The sequence below is a fragment of the Protobothrops mucrosquamatus genome, unplaced genomic scaffold, assembly GCF_001527695.2.
Source record: "Protobothrops mucrosquamatus isolate PMUCROS unplaced genomic scaffold, P.Mucros_1.0 scaffold42, whole genome shotgun sequence".
In the NCBI taxonomy this organism is placed as follows: Eukaryota; Metazoa; Chordata; class Lepidosauria; order Squamata; family Viperidae; genus Protobothrops; species Protobothrops mucrosquamatus.
Window position 1 is genome coordinate 1,213,042 of NW_015386424.1, and position 21,490 is coordinate 1,234,531.

Below are 21,490 nucleotides of genomic sequence, written 5' to 3' on the forward strand. Positions count from 1 at the left end.
AATGACCTCTAAGGTCCCTTCCAACTTTACTACTACTACTACTACTACTACTACTACTACTACTACTACTACTACTATTATTATTATTATTACATTTGCCTTTTGAAAAAGCACCTTTGGGACAACCATGACTTGGATGATTGAGAATCTGCATAGTCATGGTTTCTCCCTTTTCTAGCCTGGTGCCTTAACCACTACACCAAACTTACTCTCAGTTTGTAAGGTTTGTTGCATTGGGATACATTGTGTGATTTCCGTGCTACAGTTCAAAGAATAGCCATTTGGCCACTTTTGCCTGCTGCCTGTGTACCCAAAGTTTAATTGGTAAAATTTCAAAACCACTGTTTTACTGAGACGGACTTTTCCAGATATGGATTAGCAAAAGGGAATTGGAGATGTTGATTTCTCATCTCAAAACAGCTGTGCTGCTCTATCCTTGCTTTTGAGAAATTTAGGGCTGTTCCCTAGTGATACGTCAAGAAGATTCAAATTGTAGGAGCCACTGGGTGTGCCTGAAAATTAGCTAGCACCTCAGCTATGGTACCCTGCCCCTTTAAGACTTCATCCTAGCAAGCCTACCTGCCCATTAATGAGCAGCTATAAAAGTAGAGCAGCAAAGAGGCTGTGTGTTGTGAGTTGGAGTTCATTCTTTGTGGAGTCAACGTGAAGTCATCTTGCTGGTGGAGTGAAGGTATTTTGGGAGGGTGAGGGGCAGTGGTTTCATTTTTACTTTGTTACTTTGTGGAAGTAAAGCCACTAGAAGCAGTCTATGGCTAGTAGAGACGCTGTTCTTTAGTTTTGGGGCTTACAACTTGTAGTAGTAGACCTGGGGAAAATTCCTGAGAAGGAACTGAGTATTACTCATTGTGTGCTTAAAGGCCAATGGGGCTTGTGTCAGCTCTCTGGGCCCACTGGCTTTGGGCATGGATAAAATAACCTCTGATAATACTTTCCTTCTGGCTTTAGATTCAACAAAAGACCCTTGAGCAGGAGATGATAAATCTGGGACTTGATCTCACAAGCAGAACTGAGGTAAGATGTGCTTTTTTGCTTATTTTTCCCCCTTCTATATCATTGGTGCATCTGTAATAAAAAATGGAGTTGACTTGCATTTGGCAACATATCTTCCTATTTTTTGAAGTGGGGTGGGCTGAGAATAATTGGCCCAAAGCTTAAGGTGGGACTAGAACTCTGTTTCCTGGTTTCTAGCCTGGTGCCTGAACCGTTAGATCAACATTGGTTTTAAAATAGCGGGTGTGTTGAAGATGGACTGTAGTTGGCACTTTCTCTCATAAATGGCAGGAAGAACATTTTTCATTTATGCTCTGCTGGCCATTGTTAAAACACCCAAGAGTTTTCTTCTGTTCATTAGAAATGTGGAGTGTTTAATGGATAGCAGAGGAGTTTTCTTTGTAGGTTCTCAACTGCTATAAGAATTTGTTAATGGAACACCAGGTTGCACTAGGGCATCTGATTAACTTATTAAGGACTCTGATTAGATTCTTTATCTGCAAATATTCAGGTACATTATTTAGCCCAGGAAAGGAGATCACGCAGTGTTACCCGCAAACGTAAGCGAGAAGATTCTGAACCACCATCCTCTATGCCTGTAAGCCGCAGCAGTTCTCGTACCCCTCGTGATGTTTCCGGTCTTCGTGATTTGACAGTATGTCTTGGTTTTATTAAATTATCCCTGTTTATTCCAGACTATTGCATGTGCCTGTTTTGTACTACAGTCTAATTAGCAATTAGAATTTGTTACAGCAAATACTACATAAACTAATGAATTTATGCAGTCACTTTTGTAACATTTTAATGGATGCTTAGTATTGACATATCCAATTACTTTCTATTTTGAGATTGTTATTCCTTTAAAAAAAATTCTTTAGTGAATTATGTAGAAAGTTAACCAGCCAGGTTATCTATGATGTGCATGTTGTTCTTAGTATTGTTTCAAAGCTGCTGGCTATTTCCATGTGTTGGGCTTTTGTAGTTGTAGTTGTTTTTTCATGGGAACTGAAGCTCCACCTATGTGGAGAACAATTTGTGGTTATGTAATATTTAAATTCATAAATGTGTGGGATGTGCACCTTTTTACTTACATATGTTATTTTTATAGATGTTGAAGAAGGCTAAAACCATGATGAAGAATGCTCAAAAGAAGATGAATCAGTTAGGCAAGAAAGGCGAGGCGGATAGAACTATCTTTGACCTGAAGCCCAAACACTTGTTTTGTGGGAAGAGAAAAGCTGGCTCAACCAATCGAAGATAAAGCAACTCTTAACAAGAAAAATAAAGTCTCTATGTTGACACAAATAAATAAATTACATGCATTGAAATTTGCCTTTTCATTTTTCTTTAAAATAACTCTTTAACTGTTACAGGTCTAATTTTCAAAACTGCTATCTTGGGTTATTCTATCATGAGATTGAGGAACGTAGTTTCCTTAAGAAATCACAACTCAAGAGCAGCAATTATGGTTAAGGGGCAAAGAAAGTCCCTCAAACTTAAATTATGGGTATGCAAAGTGGGTTTATGCACAGAACAGCTGGCTTCGGGATAGCTTTATATTGAAATTTTGGTCTGCTGGGGAAGACAGACATTTTAACCTGGGTTGTTAAATGAAATACAGCTGTTCCAAGGTAGAAATGGTTCAAAGGATGTTAAGAGCCCCAAATAAACCTGGGTTGTTAAATGAAATATAGCTGTTCCAAGGTAAAAATGGTTCAAAGGATGTTATGAGCCCCAAATAAGGGGACTGACCATGATGTACATTTGCAGTAGCAGTGTGGTAAACAAGAGAGGTATTGGGATGACGTGGTAGGAATAGGCTACTGGATAGCCATGCTCAAAGGTTATTCCTAAGGCTAGTGAAATAGACACACACAGCTGGAACATAAACATCAGCCAAAGGGGGGGGGAAAGAGAATGGAAGCAGCTGGGAGGATGAGAGGCTGCATTTTAACCATTAAATTCTCAAGGGAGGGAAAAAGATGGAAAACCATTTTCCTATGTGCATAGTAAATCATAGGTGATTGAAAAGACTATTCTTGCTATAACAATGAATTCTATACAATTAGAAACTTCAAAAAATAGAAGTGATTAGTCAACTTGTGTTTCAAAGGGTGATAAGGGTGTATGTGTATATTTGCAGCACCAGTAGCAGTGTGGCAAAGAAGAGAGGCACTGGAAAGTGATGGTGGTTGTAGAAATAGGCTCCTGGATAGCTATGCTGGGAGTTTGTTCTTGAGGCTAGTGAAACAGAGACACAGTTGGAACTGATTTAACAGCCGAGGAAGAGAATGGAAGCAACAGAAGATAAGAGATGCTGCATTTTAACCATTAAATTCTCAAGGGAGGGGAAAAAAGATGGAAAACCACTATACTAGGCATATCCCTTCTAGGCAGGTGATTGAAAAGGCTATGCTTGCTGTAAGAAAAAATTCTATATAACAATTAGAAATTTCAAAAAGTAAAAGTGATATGATAGTTAATCAACTGGTTAATCCCCTTTTATATTACAAAACTGACACCCTTAAAACAGTTCATGTAGAACTCCCAAAATAGATTACTGGGGCCATGACAAGCCATTTGAAATAGGTCCAATGTGTAGTTATTCCTCTCTTCCTTGGAGGATCTGGAAGTGCTACTCAAGCATTTAAAAAGTTTGGATTATGGGCCAGTTTTGTCCTCCAAATAGTACAAATAGTAAAATTACATAATCCTCTAGTCCACAAATTACATTTAACAAGCCATGATGAAGAACACAAAAGCATTTATTTTTGATTCTCCATGAACTAATTAATAGGAAATTTCACACCACAGAGATTCAATCTTTACCCTTCAATTTTCATGGTTCACAATTGTATTTACCAAAAACACACCAACACCATTTCCCTTCCTAGACCATGTGAAAAAGTTATTTACATTTTATTTTTTCCTTTCTTTTAGATCATAAGCTTAATTCCTGTAAGACATATTTAGAATCTACAGATACAGAAATTTTAATATTTCTCGTTTGAAACATCAGGTGTCTTTTCTAATGGGGAAAGTACATCTTAGGTGCTAGGATAGCTTACAACGGAATAGGTTCTTTAAAAGCAAGTCAAACACTAAACGCAGTATGAAGTATCAAACATAAAAGTGCTAATTACTTGAAAGATAAGTGGGTAACTTGAAGGGGGGAATGGCATGGAAAAACTGCTGCACTGCATGCTTCAGCAAGACTCAGGTATAAAATATGAAAGGTAGCTTTTAGAATCGACATTCAGGTTCACCATTTTACCTATATTTAACAAGACTGGTTAGCCAATGTGTTCCTTATTGTGCAAACAAATCACATTGTGGGAGAGATTGTAATCAACCCATAATTACTCCCATGACATTATGGCTCGGTGACTATTCAGAATTACAGTTGTGGCTCGGTGACTATTCAGAATTACAGTGGTTTTTCACGGAGTGCAAACTTGTTAATGACTTTTTATTAATACCATGAAATGAAAGGAAAAGAAATATTATTCCAGGGGCAAGCCAGCTATGCAATGTGAGGTAAATATCTAATTTCCACTTAAGGGGGCCTATTCCTAATTTTCTATGTTGCAATCAATCTACAAATACATTGGTTCAATGAACTTACTCAGCATGAAAAAATTAAGGTATATTTTAGAACAGCCTAATCTGTTACATTCTGTGTATCTTATCATGGTCAACATATCTCTTCAAATTATTCAAGTTATCCCACCACTTAAAGATAAACGCCTCTGCAATTAGTTTGAACCATGGAGTAATCTTAATTTCATTTTGAGAAGCCTTTTCCAGGAGTTTTCTCAATTCTTCTTGTGTCACATAGCAGTAGCTTTTAATTTCATTGGGATCTGGATCCAGCGTTACATTCTTCTGCACGAAAAGGATGTAATCTATTTCATGTTCTCCCCAAATTCCATTGGACTGGGCTTTGTAGTGAATTCGGGTTAGATAGAAGATTTCTTCTGGGGTGACCTACAATCAAACATTTTTCATAAGATTCAATGTCTATTTTTTTTAACAGATTCTCTTTCCCATTCCCAGAACACCTCAATATAGATATAAAAGCAAGTTATTGCTTCTATAACCGCAATGGTGGTTTCGTGGTTTCAGTATTTCATAGTAGACTTTCTGTAACCTGGGCCCTGGCAAGAACCAAAGAAATTTCTGAGAATTGTGGTATTTTTCTGAACATTATGCAGTGATGAAGTAGGTTCAAAAAACGTTCTGAAAATGGTCTTAATAATGAAAATCTTTCCTGTTAATACAGTACTATTTTCAGAGTTTCTTGATCACTCAGCATTTTAGATATGGAGATACAGCTAAAGTTTCCTGTCTAGTATCTATTGGTAGGAAGGAAATAAGAATTGATGGGGTCCCAGCCTGGCCTTTTACTTGGCTAAGGAGATACTTTGTGCATATTTCCAGGACAAAAACAGAATATAGAAAACTGAGCAGCTATTCTACCCTTGTGCCACTTTGGCAAATACTTCCATAAAAGACAATGATAGAGTTTGCTTTGGGAAAATTGACTGTTGGAAAAACCTGGGTCCAAAATTGTTTAGAAGTGTAAATCTGAACAAAGATTCTCTTTATGATGATCTAGCTTGTGACTGGACAATTTCTCAGTTTTGTTTTGTTTTTTTTTTTACATCTGGTAGTGTGTGTATTTTGACCATGTGGTAATTTAGGATGAATTTGAAAATGGGAACTTTGGCATAGCTTATTCTAAAACACAAATGTTGAGATAAAACACCAGAACTAACTATGCACACTAGTTTAAAAAGGGAGACCGTGCAAATGTGACAAAGACAAATTGTTCCCTACTCTAGGCTTTTGGGAATACAGCAGGTTATGAATTTCCAAATAAATATTGCAGGTCAGATTTGTAATTAGGCAAGTGGGATTGCCAAATAGCTAAATGCTATGCAACAACTTTTCCCTAAGGAAGTCATTGCTCTGAAGAGTGTTTACCTGATCCAGTGGAATTCCTAACTCAGCTTTCAGTCTTCTCTGCGCTGCTCTTCGAACGCCAATGGCATTATATTCTTCCAGTTCAAGGGGGGTGCTTAGTGGATGACTGCAACAAGTATTGGTAAAACAGTCTGCCAAAAAAGAAAAGTTTCAATAACGTCCTGCAGTGTTTTGGACAGCAGAATATCTGAAATGCTATACTTTAAAGTTTTCAGATAATACAGTGGCCTGGCTTTGGAATATTCTGTCCCTCCCCATCTGAATGAGCTTTTAATGACAATGACAATCAATTACTGAAGACCCTAGGAATCAGTCATATTTATGTGTCATCTCCAGGTTTAAGCCCAGGATCTCTTCTCTCTCTCTCCTAGGCCCAGGGTGAAGATGAAACTTTTTGCTGCAGGATCCAATCTGGGTCAGTAACGGGGACCAGAGATTTATCCTGCCAAGCTTTCGGACTCATGCTGGAGCCCATCCTTGGGGAATGTCTCTCCCACCAGAATTCTTTCTCTCAGTCTAGTGAGAGAGATGGTCCCTGAAGATGGGAACTTGAGAATGAGTCCGACAGCTCAGATTTATCACACTGACTGGTCCAGACTGGAGCCTAAAATGTTATGTTATATGGGAAACGTATATTTGCCTTCATTTGTGAGCTTTTTGCTGCCTGTTTTTCAGCCTCAAATGTTGGAGACATTTGCAATATTTTGATACAAATTTTGTCTAATTTCAAATTCTTTTGTCAGCTTCAACCCTCACATTGTTTCCCCAATTGACAAATATAAGCACACGATAAACAACCTTTTAAGGCTTTGCTTTACCAGAAAATCTCATCCTCTTATCATTTGATAGATTTTTTTTTAATTTCTCATGCACTACCTGGTGTACCTGAGTTCAGAATGTATTCAAACTACAGATGGATCTCTGTCACACTGTTGTAACGATTCATTATTACATACCTGGAAAAGTGATTTTGGCATCTGATCTCTGTTGCAACAGTAGCTTATTCTCTGTGTTGAACAAAAAGACACTGAAGGCACGATGCAATAATCCTAGTACAGAAAGACAAAGACTATAAATATTATAAATACAAAGACAATCCATTTAATACCTGTTTGTGCTAACTTTAACTTTTAATTTTAAGACTACAGGTAATGCTTGACTTACAATTGTAATTGGGACTAGAATTTTGGTTGCTAACAATGCGGTTGTAAAATAAGATGTCAATTTTACTGGTCATTAGCCGAGTATCCACCTCAGCTCAAATTTTTCTGAGATTGCTCCTATAGCCACAGATGTCCTGGCTTAATTGCCCTCACTAGCCTGCACCCTAAGACCCTTGCTTATCTTGCTCTGCTGCTCCAGATGACCTTTGCTGCCTTGCTCCTGCTGCTGATGAGGTATGCCCAATTGGGCTGCTGGGCTATGAGGGGCTGGCTTCACAAAAGGAAAAAAAAAAAAAGCACAAAGCAGCCTTTTCTCCCTCTCTTTTGGAGCACAAAACCAGCCATAGAGCCCAGAATTGCAGTGCAAAGAAGTATTGTGGCACGTTCCACACTCTTTAAGCTGTTTTTTCTTTCTTTTCCTTTTGTTGCAGGACAAAACCATCTCCATATGATCCAACTTATGTGCTTTTTTTCTCTCCAGGGAAAATGCCACTATAAGCCATCTATAAATTAGTTTGGAGATCACTTGCTTACAGAATGTGTAATCAAGCACCTTTTATCCCCATATAACATCACTTAGAAGCAAATTCCCACTTGATTAATTCACTATCCTTTTATTTAAATAATCTGTTCCTTGTGTCTATTTAATAGCAAGTCACTCCATATTTTTTATTTTACCTAAAGCATCTACTAAGAATCTTTATCACTTCTCTTTAGAGAAATCTAAGATCATGAACTTGCCAAGCCCACATTTTCAAGGCAAAGTAAAACGTGTGCCTTTTAATTGAGCCTGCAAGCAATGAAAAGAAAGAACAAATAAATTCATACTTCCTACTGATGCTTAGAAAGAACTTCAGAATTCACATGCAGCTGATAAAACATATATAATACTAAATCTAAATGGAATGATAGGCTACATCAGAGATAAGAGTAATCTATGAGAAGCTTTTCAGCTTCTCTGTATCAAAATGTTTGTAATGTCTGAAGAACAGAATTAATCCAAACATACTTGATCAACAGCATTTTTCTTTTTCTGATTTTATCTTGATCTATAACTAAAGTTCAGATATCTGGAGGAAAGAAATCTCGCTCTGTGTTGTACAGCGAGTTTCTGACCCGGTTGAGTTAAGCAAGATCCTCCTTGCATACGATTTACTTTAAATAATATTTTACCTTTGTCAATGTTTTCATTCAGGTGGCAGTTTTTCTTTGTGTCTGAACCAATCCTGTTGTCATTTTCATCTATTAGGATGCACATCTCTGACAGCAACTGCACTTGCTGCTCATCCAATTGATCTGTATTTATTTCAGGCATAATTGTGTAGTTGATCTCCCTAAAAAATATACTGAATAGAAACAGCAATTCAGACCAAAACAAAACTTTACCACCCAGAATTTGTGATTAGGTGATCCCAAGACAAACATTTTGAGTTAAAGATTATTAATTGATTGTTCATATTCCACAGGAGCATTCAGATATGCATAAAACATGCAATATAAAAAAACAGGGTAAACTGGTTTCAGAATGCCACAACAATTAGGACACTTCTCTATCTTATTGTGGATTTTTAAACAAACCAAGCTTTTTGCATTCTCCATTCTTTTTGTATATTTATCTATTTTAGTATTTGATCTTTTCAGGAACATATGTGTGCTCCAGCAGATGTTAAATCATTATCACCCTATCCTTGACTTTTTCAGGATTGATTCTAGTATATTTTCTCTCCATGGCAATTTCTCTTAAAGCCCCACAACATCTGCTTTAACAACTGCCTCCTTGATAAGCTTTTCAGCACCTGGAAAGAAAATATATATATTTAAAAAAAAACCTATTATGGTGAGAATAAAAAATAAGAGCGAAAATAAATTGCATGTACAGTATCAACTAGAGCTCCTTGCAGAAAAGTAAGCCAACAGTGCAATGAATGATTACTTAAATGAAGTTTCTCCTTGTCATCCAAAAATCTCATTCAGTTCTGAATTGAAGAAGCTTCTTGGATGAGAAGTGAAACGTTTCCAAAGGGGGAAAAAACAAGAAAGCCCAGTTGTCTTTTGGAAAAAGCATCTTTGGGACAAACATGACCTTGATGATTGAGAATCTCCGTGGACATTATCCCAAGAAAAGCTCTCAACTTTGTCCCCATTTATAATTATTATTTTTGGAAGGTGGGGGGAAGGAATGAATAGTTTAGCGCCCTTGCCTTTTATTCAGGCTCATCTAATCTTTCCCTAGACCAATCTGATGGACTCCCATCTTCCCTAGCCAGCTCAGCCAAGAAGATCCCATGTTTTTGAGTCAACAAAAGAGAATCGCACCCCGAAAGTGGCGAAGGCGGATCTTTTCAGCTGCTGCGAGCAGCGGTTCTTCCAGAGAGCCCTCCCTCGTTAGAAGCAGGCTATACCTCGGACCAAGGGATGAGCAACCTTCCCTTGTGAGAAGCAAACTATCCCGAGATTCAAGGATGGAAGGTTAAAGGCGGCAGTTGCCTTCAAACCCGGTTTCCCGCCTTACCCGGAAGGCTGGGGATAGGGGCGCAGACCCGGCATTAAACCGCAACCCCTCCGATACCCCATCTCGGTCCTTACCGCGCTCCGTTCACCTTCGAGACCGCGACAGAAGCAGGCGAGATCAACCTCCGTCCCCGGCTGCTGGATTGATAGCAACAGCCGCCCGCCCGCGGTGAAAAGTGGAGCGGCGCCGCCCCTCCCCCAGCCAGGGACGACGGCGCCGCCGCCGCCGCCGTTGCCAACCTGCGCGTCGCGCGCCACATCGCCAGGCAACACGCCCCGCGAAGCGCGCGACCAATGACAACCGCGCCGGATTCCCGCGTCAGCGCGTGGACCGATCGCACCACCGTCCAGAGATGATCTGAGCGCCTGCCAGTCATCCGGGCGGGAACGCCACTGGCGGAGGGGTCTAGCCCGATGGCGGGGGAGGCGGAGCTTACGGGAGGCGCGAGGCGGCGAATGGGGGGCGAAGGTAGTTGCGCTGGCGGAAGAATGAAAGCGACCAGTTAAGAAACAGCCAATAGTTGAGAAGGACGGGCAAATGGCTATGTCGGGTAGCAAATGGGAATAAGGATGTGGACGAGAGGTTGGCCGATAGGTGCCTTAGGACATCCACCTGCTGATCAATTCGGGAATAGGACAACAGAGATTCCTGGGAAGTGGAACGGGACAATCGAGATTGCCAGGGAATGGAGAGCAACCAGAGAAGTTGGGTTGCAATGATCATAAGACCTACCCATCGTTGTGGGGACACTGAAGGAGAACTGCTGAAGGAGATCAGACTATTATAAAATACTTTTAACAATAGCATACACTGGGTTAATTTTTTTTAAAGTACAAATTGCAGAGATTTTTGCATATAAGTATGTAAGCAGTTTAAAGACTGAAACAAAAAAAAAAATAAAACTTGCAAGAGACATTTTCCAACAAATGAAATTCTAATGCATACAAATCAAGGGTGTAATTGCAATTATGTGTTTGTAAGATGTTAGAGCAGAATCTTGTGGTGTGTGAAGAATCTTGGGTTTCATCCAGAACCATGTCAATATTGCAGGAAATACCATGATCATCACATTATTAAATAGTGCACTAGACCAAATCTATCCAGTCCAAAGCAGGTCCTTGGTTTAGGATAGGATAAGATATGTTGAAGGAAAAGTCTTCATCATGGTTCAGTCTAAGCTGGGAATAAACAACATGGCGACTGCTTTAGAAAGGAGGTTGCAGTTTATTGGAGAGGAGAGCCAGACAGGAAGATGGTTCTGGAAGAAAAAGAGAGTGAGCACATGTAGGGAGTGTGTTTTTATATCCTCTGGAGCCTTTTGTTTGGAGTTGTTCCTGTGGCATGAACTTTGACCTGAGTCTGAGTGTGCCTTTCTGGTATTCTGATGGTGGTGGGTTAATCCTATTATGTCCCAAGGATCATATCCTGCTTTCCTGGGGCTGTGACTGATGACTCTTAGATTTTTGGTGTTGATTCTAGGGATCGTTCTTCTTAATCCCAGTTTCCTGATTCCAGTCTTTCTGACAAGATTATCACCTATATTTCTACAGACTTGGTTTCTGTTTGGGACAGAGAGACTTGGGGGGAGGGTTGTTTCTGCTTTTAAAATCCTTTAGGGAAATATATTCTGCCTTTTAAATATTTCCAAAAATATTTTTTCTCGGGGGGGGGGGGGGCTGACTTCCCACAGATAGTATGGAAGGAAAAGTCTTCATCAGGGTTCAGTCCAAGCAGAGAACAAACAACATGGCGACTGTTTTAGAAAGAAGGTTGCAGTTTATTGAAAAGGAGAGCCAGACAGGAAGATGGCTCTGGAAGAAAAGACAGAGAGCACACGTAGGGAGTGGGTTTTTATACCCTATGGGGCTCTTGAGCTTGTTTCCTGTTCCTGTTTGAGGCTTTGTATTTCCCATATCATGTACGTTGACATGAGTGTGCCCCTTTGGCATCTGTTGGTTAATCCTATTATGTCCTGTCTTATAGTTGAGTGGGGTATGTAGATTTTAGGTGTCTTTGTCTTCCTAAGTTTCTAGCTCAGACATGTCAAACTCACGACATCACGTGACGTCGTGCAACGTATTGGAACAGTTTTGCCATTGCCGGCAATGGAGTGGGCGCAGCTTCTGGATGACACTTCTGACCTGCGGGCTGGCAGTTTGACACTCCTGTTCTAGCTAGAGGGCTCCAACCTTCCTGTACATCTGCATTTCTACAGAACTGGTTTCTGCTTGGGGGAGGGAGACTTGGGGCTATTAAGAAAAACTGGGCATGCTTTTCTGCCTTTTTAAGATCCTTTGAGGAAATATAATATTCTACCCTTTTAATATTTCCTTCTCGGGAGGGGGGCTGACTTCCCACAATAGGATAGGATAGGATAGGTTAGGATAGGACAGGACCTTGGAGATCTTCTAGTCCAGCCCCCTATTCAAGCAGGAGTACCTGTACCATCTCAGACAAGTGACTGTCTAGCCTCTTCTTAAAAATCTCCAGTGATGAGCACCCACGATTTGTGGAGGTAAGCTGTTCCACTGGTTAAGTGTCCTCACTGTCAGGTTGCTTAATTCCAAGTTGCTCCTCTTAATTCCTTAATTCCAGGTTGCTTCTCTTTGATCAGTTTCCAACCATTGTTTCTTATCCTGCCCTCTGGAGCTTTGGTGAATAACATGACCCCTTTTCTTTGTGCAGCCCCTCAAATACTAGAATATTGCTATCATGTCTCCCCTATTTCTTCTTTTCCTTAGGCTAGCCAAACCCAAGTCCTGCAGCTGTTCTTCATATGTTTAGTTTCCAGGCCTTTAATCATCTTAATTGCTCTTCTCTGAATTTTTTCCAAACTCTCAACATTTTTTTTGTGATATGGTGACCAAAATTGGCTGCAATATTCCAGGTGTGGTCTTACTAGGGTTTTATAAAGCGGTACTAATACTTTGCGTGATCTTGATTCTATGCCTCTATTTATACAACCCAGGATTGTATTAGCTTTTTTGGCTGCTGCTGCACACTGCTGGCTCATAGTCAAGTGATCATCCACTAGAACTCCAAGGTCCCTCTCACAGTTACTGTTTTTAAGCCAGGTCTAGCCCAATCTGTACTTGTCCCTTTGATTTTTCCTGCCTAAATGTAAAACTTTGCTTTTCTCCACAATGAAAGTCATTTTGTTGGATAGGGCCCATTGTTCAAATTTGTCAAGATCTTTTTGGATCCTGAGTTTGTCCTCTGGGGTGTTGGCTACTCCTGCCAGTTTGGTGACATTTGCAAATTTAATGAGTTCCCCTTCAATTCTGAAGAACAGAACAGAACAGAACAGAATATGTTTATTGTCATTGTGTAACCCACAACAAAATTAAATGCTGTCCACAGTGCACACTACACACAAGTAAAAACCACAAATAAGAACATACATTATATACGCACATGCTTCACATTCTATTCACTATTGCGCTGCCCCTAATATTGCACTTCTGTGTTGCACTGTACTGTGGTATTTATAGTTCTGTGTTGCACATGTACTGTGGTATATATAGTTACAGTACTGGGATAAAAATTATTTTTCATCCCATTTGTCTTGTTTTTATTATCCTGTACCATCTGCCAGATGGTAATAGTTCAAAAAAAAAAGAATGTCCGGGATGAGATGAATCTTTAAGAATATTTTGAGCTTTCCTAAGACAACGGGAATTGTACAATTCATCCAGGGGGAAGAGGAGAGGGCAGCCAATAATCCTCTGGGCGATGGTAACGATCCTCTGTAGCGCTTTCCTATCTCCTACTGTACGGTTGGCAAACCACACACAAATGCAATAGGTTAGAATGCTTCTATGGAGCAACTTTAGAAGGTCGCCAGCAGTTTTTCATTCAGTTGTTTCCTGAGACGTCTCAAGAAATATAATCTCTGCTTGGCCTTCTTAACTGATGCTATAACATGAACACTCCAGGTTAGGTCCTCCTTTATGGTAACACCCAGAAACCTAAAGCTTGCCACCCACTCCACACAGTCTCCACTGATGATCAGGGGCTGAATGTCTGATCTATTCGTCCTGTAATCTATTACAAGCTCCTTGGTCTTAGTTGTGTTGAGAACCAAATTATTGTCTCTGCATCACAAGAGCAATCACTCCACCTCATCCCGGTAGGCAGACTCATCCCCCTTGGAGATAAGCCCCACCACTGTTGTATTATCTGCAAATTTAACAATAATCTTGCTGGGATGAATAGGGATACAGTCATAAGTATAGAGGGTGTAAAGTAGGGGGCTCAACACACAGCCCTGTGAGGAGCCTGTATTAAGAATAAGAGCTGAAGAGATATAGTTGCGTAACCTAACCCTTTGAGAGCGGTCAGAGAGGAAGTTCATAATCCAAAGGCAGACTGAATGTGAAAGTCAAGATTGACAAGTTTAGACACCAGTGTGTATGGAAGAATTGTGTTAAATGCAGAGCTAAAATTCACAAAGAGCATCATTACATAGGTCTCCCACCGCTCCAGAAGAGTCAGAGCTGTATGGAGAGTGATGGCTATGTCATCCTCTGGATCTTTTTGCTCTGTATGCAAACTGGTGACTGTCATGTGTGTATGGGAGGCAGGACACAATGTGCCTGTGGAACAGTTTTTCAAAACACTTCATGATAATAGGGGTGAGTGCCACTGGTCTATAATCACTGAGACTCTTAATAAAGGACTTCTTTGGTAATGGAACAATGATGGAGATCTTCAGACAGGATGCAATAGTGGACTGGGATAGAGACCGATTAAAAATCTTGATAAAGACCATCCCCAGCAAACTGGTCGATACAGTCTTTAAGCACCTGGCCAAAAATGCCGTAAAGTCCAGCAGCCTTTCTTGAGTTCACAGCTCTCAAGGTATTCCTCACCTGATGCTCCTCCATGGTGAGGGGAGGGTTGCGGTGGACTAGTAGCTGTAGCACAGCTGTGTCTGATGCTTCACTTCAAAGTGGACAAAGAAATGATTCAGCTCCTCTACCAATAAAGCATCCTTGTCAATCGGAATGATGTTATTGGGTCTATAGTTGGTGATTTGTTGGATCCCCTGCCACACCTGCCTTGCATCATTGTTATGAAAATAATCTTCAATCTTCCTCTTATAATCTGCCTTGGCCTGCCGAATGCCTCTCTTCAGACTAGCTCTGGAGCACTATATTTTTCCCTCATCACCAGACCTCTGAAGGCATTGTTTTTCTGTTATGCAGGAAACGCTGGACTTCCTTAGTCGTCTAAGACTTCCGGTTGGGATAAATCCGGATTTGTAATACTTTATTGATTATACATTGGGCCATATCAGGATATCAGATATAAAGAACAGAACAATAATATTACAAAATAAAAGGCATAGCAAATTGTGTTTCTGTAACACATACAATTTATTCCAATCAGGTCCACATACAATATGCAATTCTCAATTGTTCTGTTCAGGTAAAGGGCTGTATTATATAAATTTTGGGATTCTGACTGCACATTCAGTATGTTGTTTTAATGTAAGAATTCCAATAGGTTGTTGTGAAATAACTTTTTATACCACTAATATATCATTTTCCTTTGATCAAAGTGTTTCAGTATCTCCGTTCGCTTAATTTTCTATAATCAGGATAAAAATGTATGAAATTTTTTTTTTGGGGGGTGCCACATGACATGCTGAAATTTGCTGCAACAAACATATGCTGCATTTCTTTGGTAGGTAACAAGCCACCTTCCTATTAGGCTAATTTAGCAGTTAATTAAACCTTGTCTGTTCTTTAAAAAAAACTTAAATGGGGTTAGATTTTGTTAATAATTGGATCATCAGTAAATCAGGTTTCATCAGCCAGAGCTAGTTTGGTCTAATAGTTAAGGCACCAGGCTAGAGTACCAGAAGACCATAAAGACTGGTTGGCTGACTTTAGGCCAGTCACTTTTTCTCAGCTCAACCCACCTCACAGGTTTGTTTTTGTGAGGAAAATAGAAAAAGGGATATTTATTTATTTATATTTGAATTTATATCCCGCCCTTCTCCCGTAGGACTCAGGGCGGCTGACAATCTATTTAAAATACATACAAAACAATACAAATTTAAAATTAATTAAAAAGAATATTAAATATTTGTCGAATTTAAAATATAATTAAAACCCCCCTAAAAATTACCCTAGGCCAGTCCTGCAAGCTGGAATAANGAAGGCCCTCCCCCTTGGGGTCGCCAGCCGGCACTGTCTGGCTGACGGCACCCTGAGGAGACCCACTCTATGGGAGCGTACCGGTCGATGGGAGGTACTCTGCGGCAGGAGGCGGTCTCGAAGATATCCGGGTCCGATGCCATGGAGCGCTTTAAAGATGATAGTCAACACCTTAAAGCGCACCCGGAAGGCCACAGGCTCTTGGTGCTCTCTGAGCTTGCTTGTTTTCTTACAGATGTTTCATTACCCAAACTAGGTAACATCATCAATGCTAGTAAGGAGTGCAGTTTGCTGTCAGTTTATATTCTGATGGCTTGCCCTATCAGTGTTGATGGGGGTTGGTCTTAGAGATTCTTTGGTTGGGCTGTTTACTGTTGGCTCTTTGGCAGTTACTTGATTGGGGTATTGTTTACTTGATTGCTGGTCTGATGTTATTCTTGGATTTAATCTACGCTGATCTGGGTGTTCATTGCTGGTGGAGAGGTGCTTGACTCTTTTTGTTCCCTTTTGGGATGGTTGATTGTTTCTTTTGCATAGCCTATAGATGTTGTTAATAACTACCTGTCTTTTCCCCAAAATAAGATGCCTTATATATATTTTTTTTTTTGCTTCCAGAAGAGGCACCAGGTCTTATTTTCGGGGTAGGTCTTACCTTACGTCTGGCACCATCAGCCCCACCCAGCCGGTCCACTTCTTCTGGGGCCAAAGTTCTGCAGCTGTATTTAGGCCTGCATTTTGCAGTCAGCCTTTCCAGAAGGTCTAAGCAGCCGAGAAAAGAGCTATGCATTCAATCTATTGCTTGGTGCTTGGCTGCTGAGGTCTTGCAGTACTGAGCTATGGATTCAATCCATAGCTTGGTTCTTGGCTGCACAGGTCTTCCGGAAAGCCCTGTGACTGAGAAATGCAGGCCTGGCTACAGAAGAGGCCTCAGAAGAAGAAGTGGGTCAGCAAGGAGAGGCCTGGCTGCAAGGTAAGCGGGTACAGGGCAGGTGGGGCAGCTCCACCCCCGCCCTAGCTTGATTTTTAGGTGTGTGCCTCATCCCAACACTAGGGCTTATTTTTGGGATAGGGTTTATATTAGACCCACCTCCAAAAATCAAGCTAGGGCTTATTGTTGGTGTACGCCTTACTTTCGGGGAAATACGGTATGTGTCTAGATGGCTAATTTGTCAGAGTGCCAGGCTTCTAGAAATTCCCTGGTGTTTTTGGACTTGGCCTGGTCTATGAAATTATGGTAAAACTATCTATATGTTGTGAAATTAAAGAATTTTCATCATGTCTTCTGACTGCTAGTTGGTGTTCATGGATACCTTCTGCCAGTCTTCTGCCTATTTGTCCTACATGGTGGTTGTTGCAGTTCTTGTGTTGTAGTAGATGACTTCTGTTTTTTCTTCTGAGGTTGTTGGGTCTTTTGGTATGCTTAGGATGTTTTGACTTAATTGGATTGTGTGCTACGCGGATTCCATGTGGTTGTAGTAGTCTGTTTGGTGGTTTCTGAGATATACTTAATGCATGGTAGTGTTAGGGCAGTGGTGGTGAACCTATGGCACGGGTGCCAGAGGCGGCACTCAGAACTCTCTCTGTGGGCATGCGCACCATCGCCCCAGTCCTAGGCCTTCAGCTGGGTTTTATAAAATCTTTTTGCTTTAGGCCTCCGCCGCTGTGTGCAAAAAAAAAAAAGGTTCAATCAATCAGTCAATTTCAACTTCTCGCGGGAAAAAAAAGATCTTGCAAAGTTGGAATTGATTGATTGAACTTTTTAGTCCCACCCAGTCTGCCGTTACCACCGCACCCACGCCCACCCAATGGGCCACGCCCACCCAATGGGCCATGCCCACCCAATGGGCCACGCCCACCCGGCATTCGACGATGCATAAGTGGGTTTTGGGTTGCAGTTTGGGCACTCAGTCTCTAAAAGGTTCGCCATCACTGTGTTAGGGTTTGTGTTGGTTGTGCTATATTGGGTGGAGTGGTTAGCGGCTTTTGGATAAAGTTGTATAGATATCCATTTTGTTGGAATATTCTGTATAGATGCTCCATTTCCTTTTTCTATTGTTCCAGGTTGCTGCAGTGCCTTTGGGCTTGTCTAAATAAACAATACCCCAATCAAGAAACTGATAAAGAAGGCAACAGTAAACAGCCCAACAAAAGAATCTCTAAGACCAGCCCTACCAACACTGACAGAGCAAGCCACCAGAAAATAAACTGAAAGGAAACCACACTCCTTATTACTACTGATGATGTTACCTAGTTAGGATAATGAAATGTCTGCAAGAAAACAAGCAAGCTCAGAGAGCACCAAAGATCCCTCATTTCAACCTTGAGGTACACATATTCTCCTTTAATGGGAATATTAAGTATGTTTGCCACTTTCAGTTATTTATAAAAATAACTCTGTGAGGAAAATGAGTAGTTCCTAAATGTGATAAATAAATAAATCAAAGATGGGATAAAAATAAATAAATAAATATGGAGATCTATAGGCTAGACTGAAAAATTTTAAAAAGATCAGTGACAAATCACTTTTGTATTGTTAACAAACAGCAGCAGCGCCTCCATAAAATCACCAAAGGACAATTCCAGCTGAAAAAAAAATCCTATTTTTTCCTTGTTTCAATTATTAAAAATAACCACTGGAAGATAGTATATACCTCCCTGACACAGAGGTAATTGTAGCTTCTTTGAAATATATATATTTATTTCATTTACATATTTATTAGATTTGTTAGTGTGTTTTGAGAAAAGTTTATCAGATGTTAGAAGATTCAAGTGGGCAGCATGATGGCTTAGCAGTTAAAGACGCTGAGCTTGTCAGCTGGAAAGCTGACAGCCTGGGTTTGAGACCCAGGCTCTGTGCGACAAGGTGAACTCTGTGATTTGCTGCAATTCCCACCAACCTACATGTTTGAAAGCATGCAAATGTGAGTAGATAAGTAGGTACTACTTTGGTGGGAATGTAACAGCATTCTGGGTGCCTTGGCATACCCTGGCCACATGGCCATGGAAGTGTCTTCGGACAGTGCTGGCTAAGAAATGAAGATGAGCACTGTCTCCTAGAATTGGACACAATTGGACAGGGGAAACTTTATCTTAGAAGATTCAAAACTACCAGCATAAATGTTTTCTATCTGGACGACAGGATAAAAGAAATCTTATTTGTGCAAATAGAGCATTTCTTCAGTGAACTTTTTCCTCTATCTCAGGCAAATTTTAAACACAGAAATGAAAAGTATTATATATCCTAGATATATATTAGTTATTCAGTGGATTAAAAACAATTATTTTCTTTCCCTTTTATTTTACAAAAATACAGGCAGATCTTGACTTGTAATCAGTTGTTAAGTGATTGAAGTTACAACAGCACTGAAAAAAGGGAGTTATGACAGATGCTTGTATCTAATGATCATCACAGCATCCCCATGGTCACTTAATCATAATTGGGGGTCCTGGTAATTAGCATGTATTTATGATGATTGCAGTATCCCAGAGTTGTGTGATTGCCAGATCTTTCCAGCTGGTTTCCCTCAAGCAAAATCAATGGAGGAAACCCGATTCATTTAATGACCGTATGATTCTCTTAACAACTGCAGTGATATGCTTAACAACATGGCAAAAAAGGTTGTAAAATTGGGTGCAACTCAGTTTAAAGTTGCCTTGGTTAGAAATTCTGGTTTCAATTGTGATTTTTAAGTTGAGGACTACCTGTAGAATGTAACAGTCATTCAAAGCAAATCATCCTGATGCTGGACTAAGCACTGCTGAAGATTAGAGCAGGGGTCCCCAACCACAGGAATCTGGTCTGCGCAAACAAGCGAAGCCCCATCCACAGGATGCAGGCAGCAGAGAAAACCATGCAAAGCCCCATCCATGGGATGCAGGCAGCACACAAAACCATGCCCCCCTCCAGTCCACGGAAAAACCTCTCTCCATGGAACCGGTCCCTGGTGCCCAAAAGATTGGGGGCTGCTGGATTAGACCAATAGTATATATGCACCAGGTGTTTTTTTTAAGTTGTTTTAAAAGGAAGCTCATGCTGACTGCAATACCTGCCAACTAACTTTATCTGGATGAGCAACTTTCACAAAGTTCTAATGTTTGTTGATCCTCCAGATATTGATCATGTCAACACTGGTTTTTTTTCTATATTAATAGAACAATATCCACCTTATCTTCGTAAACAACATTTAAAGAGAAACAACGCTGAAACTTGATGTGAGAAAATCTATTTCAACACTGAAGCTGGCATTTTCACTTTAACATTGTTGGTGACAATAATTTGACATTGAAAATTTGATCAATGTACAGTATTTAGTCTGAGATCAGGGCTGCTATACTTAGAAACCTCCAAGAACTGTTGTCCAATCATAAATTTTAACATGAGAAATTAAGTACATGACTGATGATTAATTATATTAAGTACATTTAACTTTATTGTAAGAGTAAATAAAACATTGAGTGTATAAAAATAATAAAAGTGGTATAAAAATAAAATATACACAGAATAACAATTTTTAGAAGTATGCTCAAAAGCATAAGGAATAAAGGGATGCAGTGATATGTTAAATTGAAAAATCTTTAAATGGTTTTGTTCGGTTAGCAAATTGGGTGCAAACTTCAGAATTTTCAGGAACTCTTACGCTTGAGGATTAAAAATTCTGGGGGGAAAAGTGTAGGTAAATGGAACAGGAGAGGTAATGTAATGGGCTAAGTACATGCTTTGTGTTTAATTCGTGGCTTGTTTTAAATCACAGTTTACTGATAAAGTACCATGGGCTACTTTGGCACAATATAAAAAAGCGGAAACCAACAAGCTATGAAACAGATGAAGCCTGCTTTGCGTACCCGAACTCAGTGAGGCTTGGTGGTCCTTTTCTAGCAAAACTGCCCAGGATGTGCTCAAGCCGTGAGGCTGGAGGACCATTAACCTCGCGAGCTTTTCCGCTATACATGCGGATCCGTCCCAGAATTCCAGGAACTTCCATGCCGTGTCTAGGCCCTCACCGCTACAAACTCATGGTTCCGTTCTCTACGGTGTCAATCTCTATGGTGGCTGGAGGGCTGGAGGGCTCTTCCGGAGAAACAGGAAGTGAGATCAGGGGAGTTCTGGAGCAAGCGGTTTTGATGCAGCTCGCCTCAGGGGGAGGAAAAAAAAAAAAAGCTCCAGATCTGCAGCTCGCCCGCCGGCGGCTCCCTTGTAATTTCCCTCCTTACCGATCTTCTCCCGGACGTCTTTTCTCCTTTCACTTCCGTGCCGTATTCCTGCCTACGTCTTTTGGTAACCTCTCCCCGGTCCGGGTTTGGGAGCCACCCCCTCCGTTTCTCAGCTGGACTTCAGGTGAGCCTTCCCCTCCCCTTTGCGCGGCATGGAGAAGACTGACAGGCGAGGCTGCTGGGTCTATTTTTGGGATGGGGAGGGGGCAGGGACGGTGCTCTCCCGTGCCCTGTGCCTTGGAGAGCCGTTGGACTACAACTCCCATGGGTCTCAGCTTCTTTACTCTCATGCCTTTGTAAGGGCATTGGATTATAGCCCTCCATCGCTCCCAGTCAGCCAGTCAGCGCCCCCTCTCTCCGGCTGATTTGGCTAAAGATGATGGAGTTTATATCTCTTAAGCTGGGGATGATTGGACCTGTAGCCTTCGCCATATGTCCTTAGC

At 40.7% G+C, this 21,490-nt stretch overlaps 2 protein-coding genes across 3 annotated transcripts in view; one reads left to right on the forward strand and one right to left on the reverse strand.

The window, feature by feature from the left end:
- Positions 1 to 2,339, forward strand: part of GTPBP4 (GTP binding protein 4) — a 19,618-nt gene extending 17,279 nt beyond the window's left edge. The window contains exons 15-17 of the mRNA XM_015811494.1: positions 967 to 1,032; positions 1,523 to 1,666; positions 2,120 to 2,339. Coding sequence (XP_015666980.1) covers positions 967 to 1,032; positions 1,523 to 1,666; positions 2,120 to 2,272 — 363 coding nt within the window. The 3' untranslated portion in view covers positions 2,273 to 2,339. The remainder of the gene's footprint in view (positions 1 to 966; positions 1,033 to 1,522; positions 1,667 to 2,119) is intronic.
- Positions 2,340 to 4,464: 2,125 nt separating this feature from the next.
- Positions 4,465 to 9,874, reverse strand: LOC107283565 (isopentenyl-diphosphate Delta-isomerase 1). 2 transcript variants are annotated; one of them, XM_015811496.2, is made up of 5 exons: positions 9,747 to 9,874; positions 8,334 to 8,506; positions 6,954 to 7,046; positions 5,998 to 6,128; positions 4,465 to 4,998 (listed from the first exon to the last, which is right to left on the reverse strand). In XM_015811496.2, exons 2-5 carry the CDS (start codon positions 8,473 to 8,475, stop codon positions 4,681 to 4,683), a joined length of 684 nt encoding a protein of 227 aa, XP_015666982.2. In that variant the 5' UTR covers positions 8,476 to 8,506; positions 9,747 to 9,874; the 3' UTR covers positions 4,465 to 4,680. The 2 variants fall into 2 exon arrangements, with proteins under 2 accessions (XP_015666982.2, XP_015666983.1); XM_015811497.2 differs by lacking the exon at positions 9,747 to 9,874 and adding an exon at positions 9,673 to 9,737.
- Positions 9,875 to 21,490: the final 11,616 nt, after the last annotated feature.

What these genes read in the sequence shown, in the direction of transcription:
- LOC107283565 (XM_015811497.2), bottom strand. Translation starts at nt 9,734, where the DNA reads ATGGGGTATCGGAGGGGTTGCGGTTTAATGCCGGGTCTGCGCCCCTAT. An exon ending in TGCCAAAATCACTTTTCCAG is followed by an intron (nt 6,129 to 6,953) that starts GTATGTAATAAT and finishes CTTTTTTGGCAG; the next exon opens with ACTGTTTTACCAATACTTGT. An exon ending in TAGGAATTCCACTGGATCAG is followed by an intron (nt 4,999 to 5,997) that starts GTAAACACTCTT and finishes GTTTGATTGTAG; the next exon opens with GTCACCCCAGAAGAAATCTT.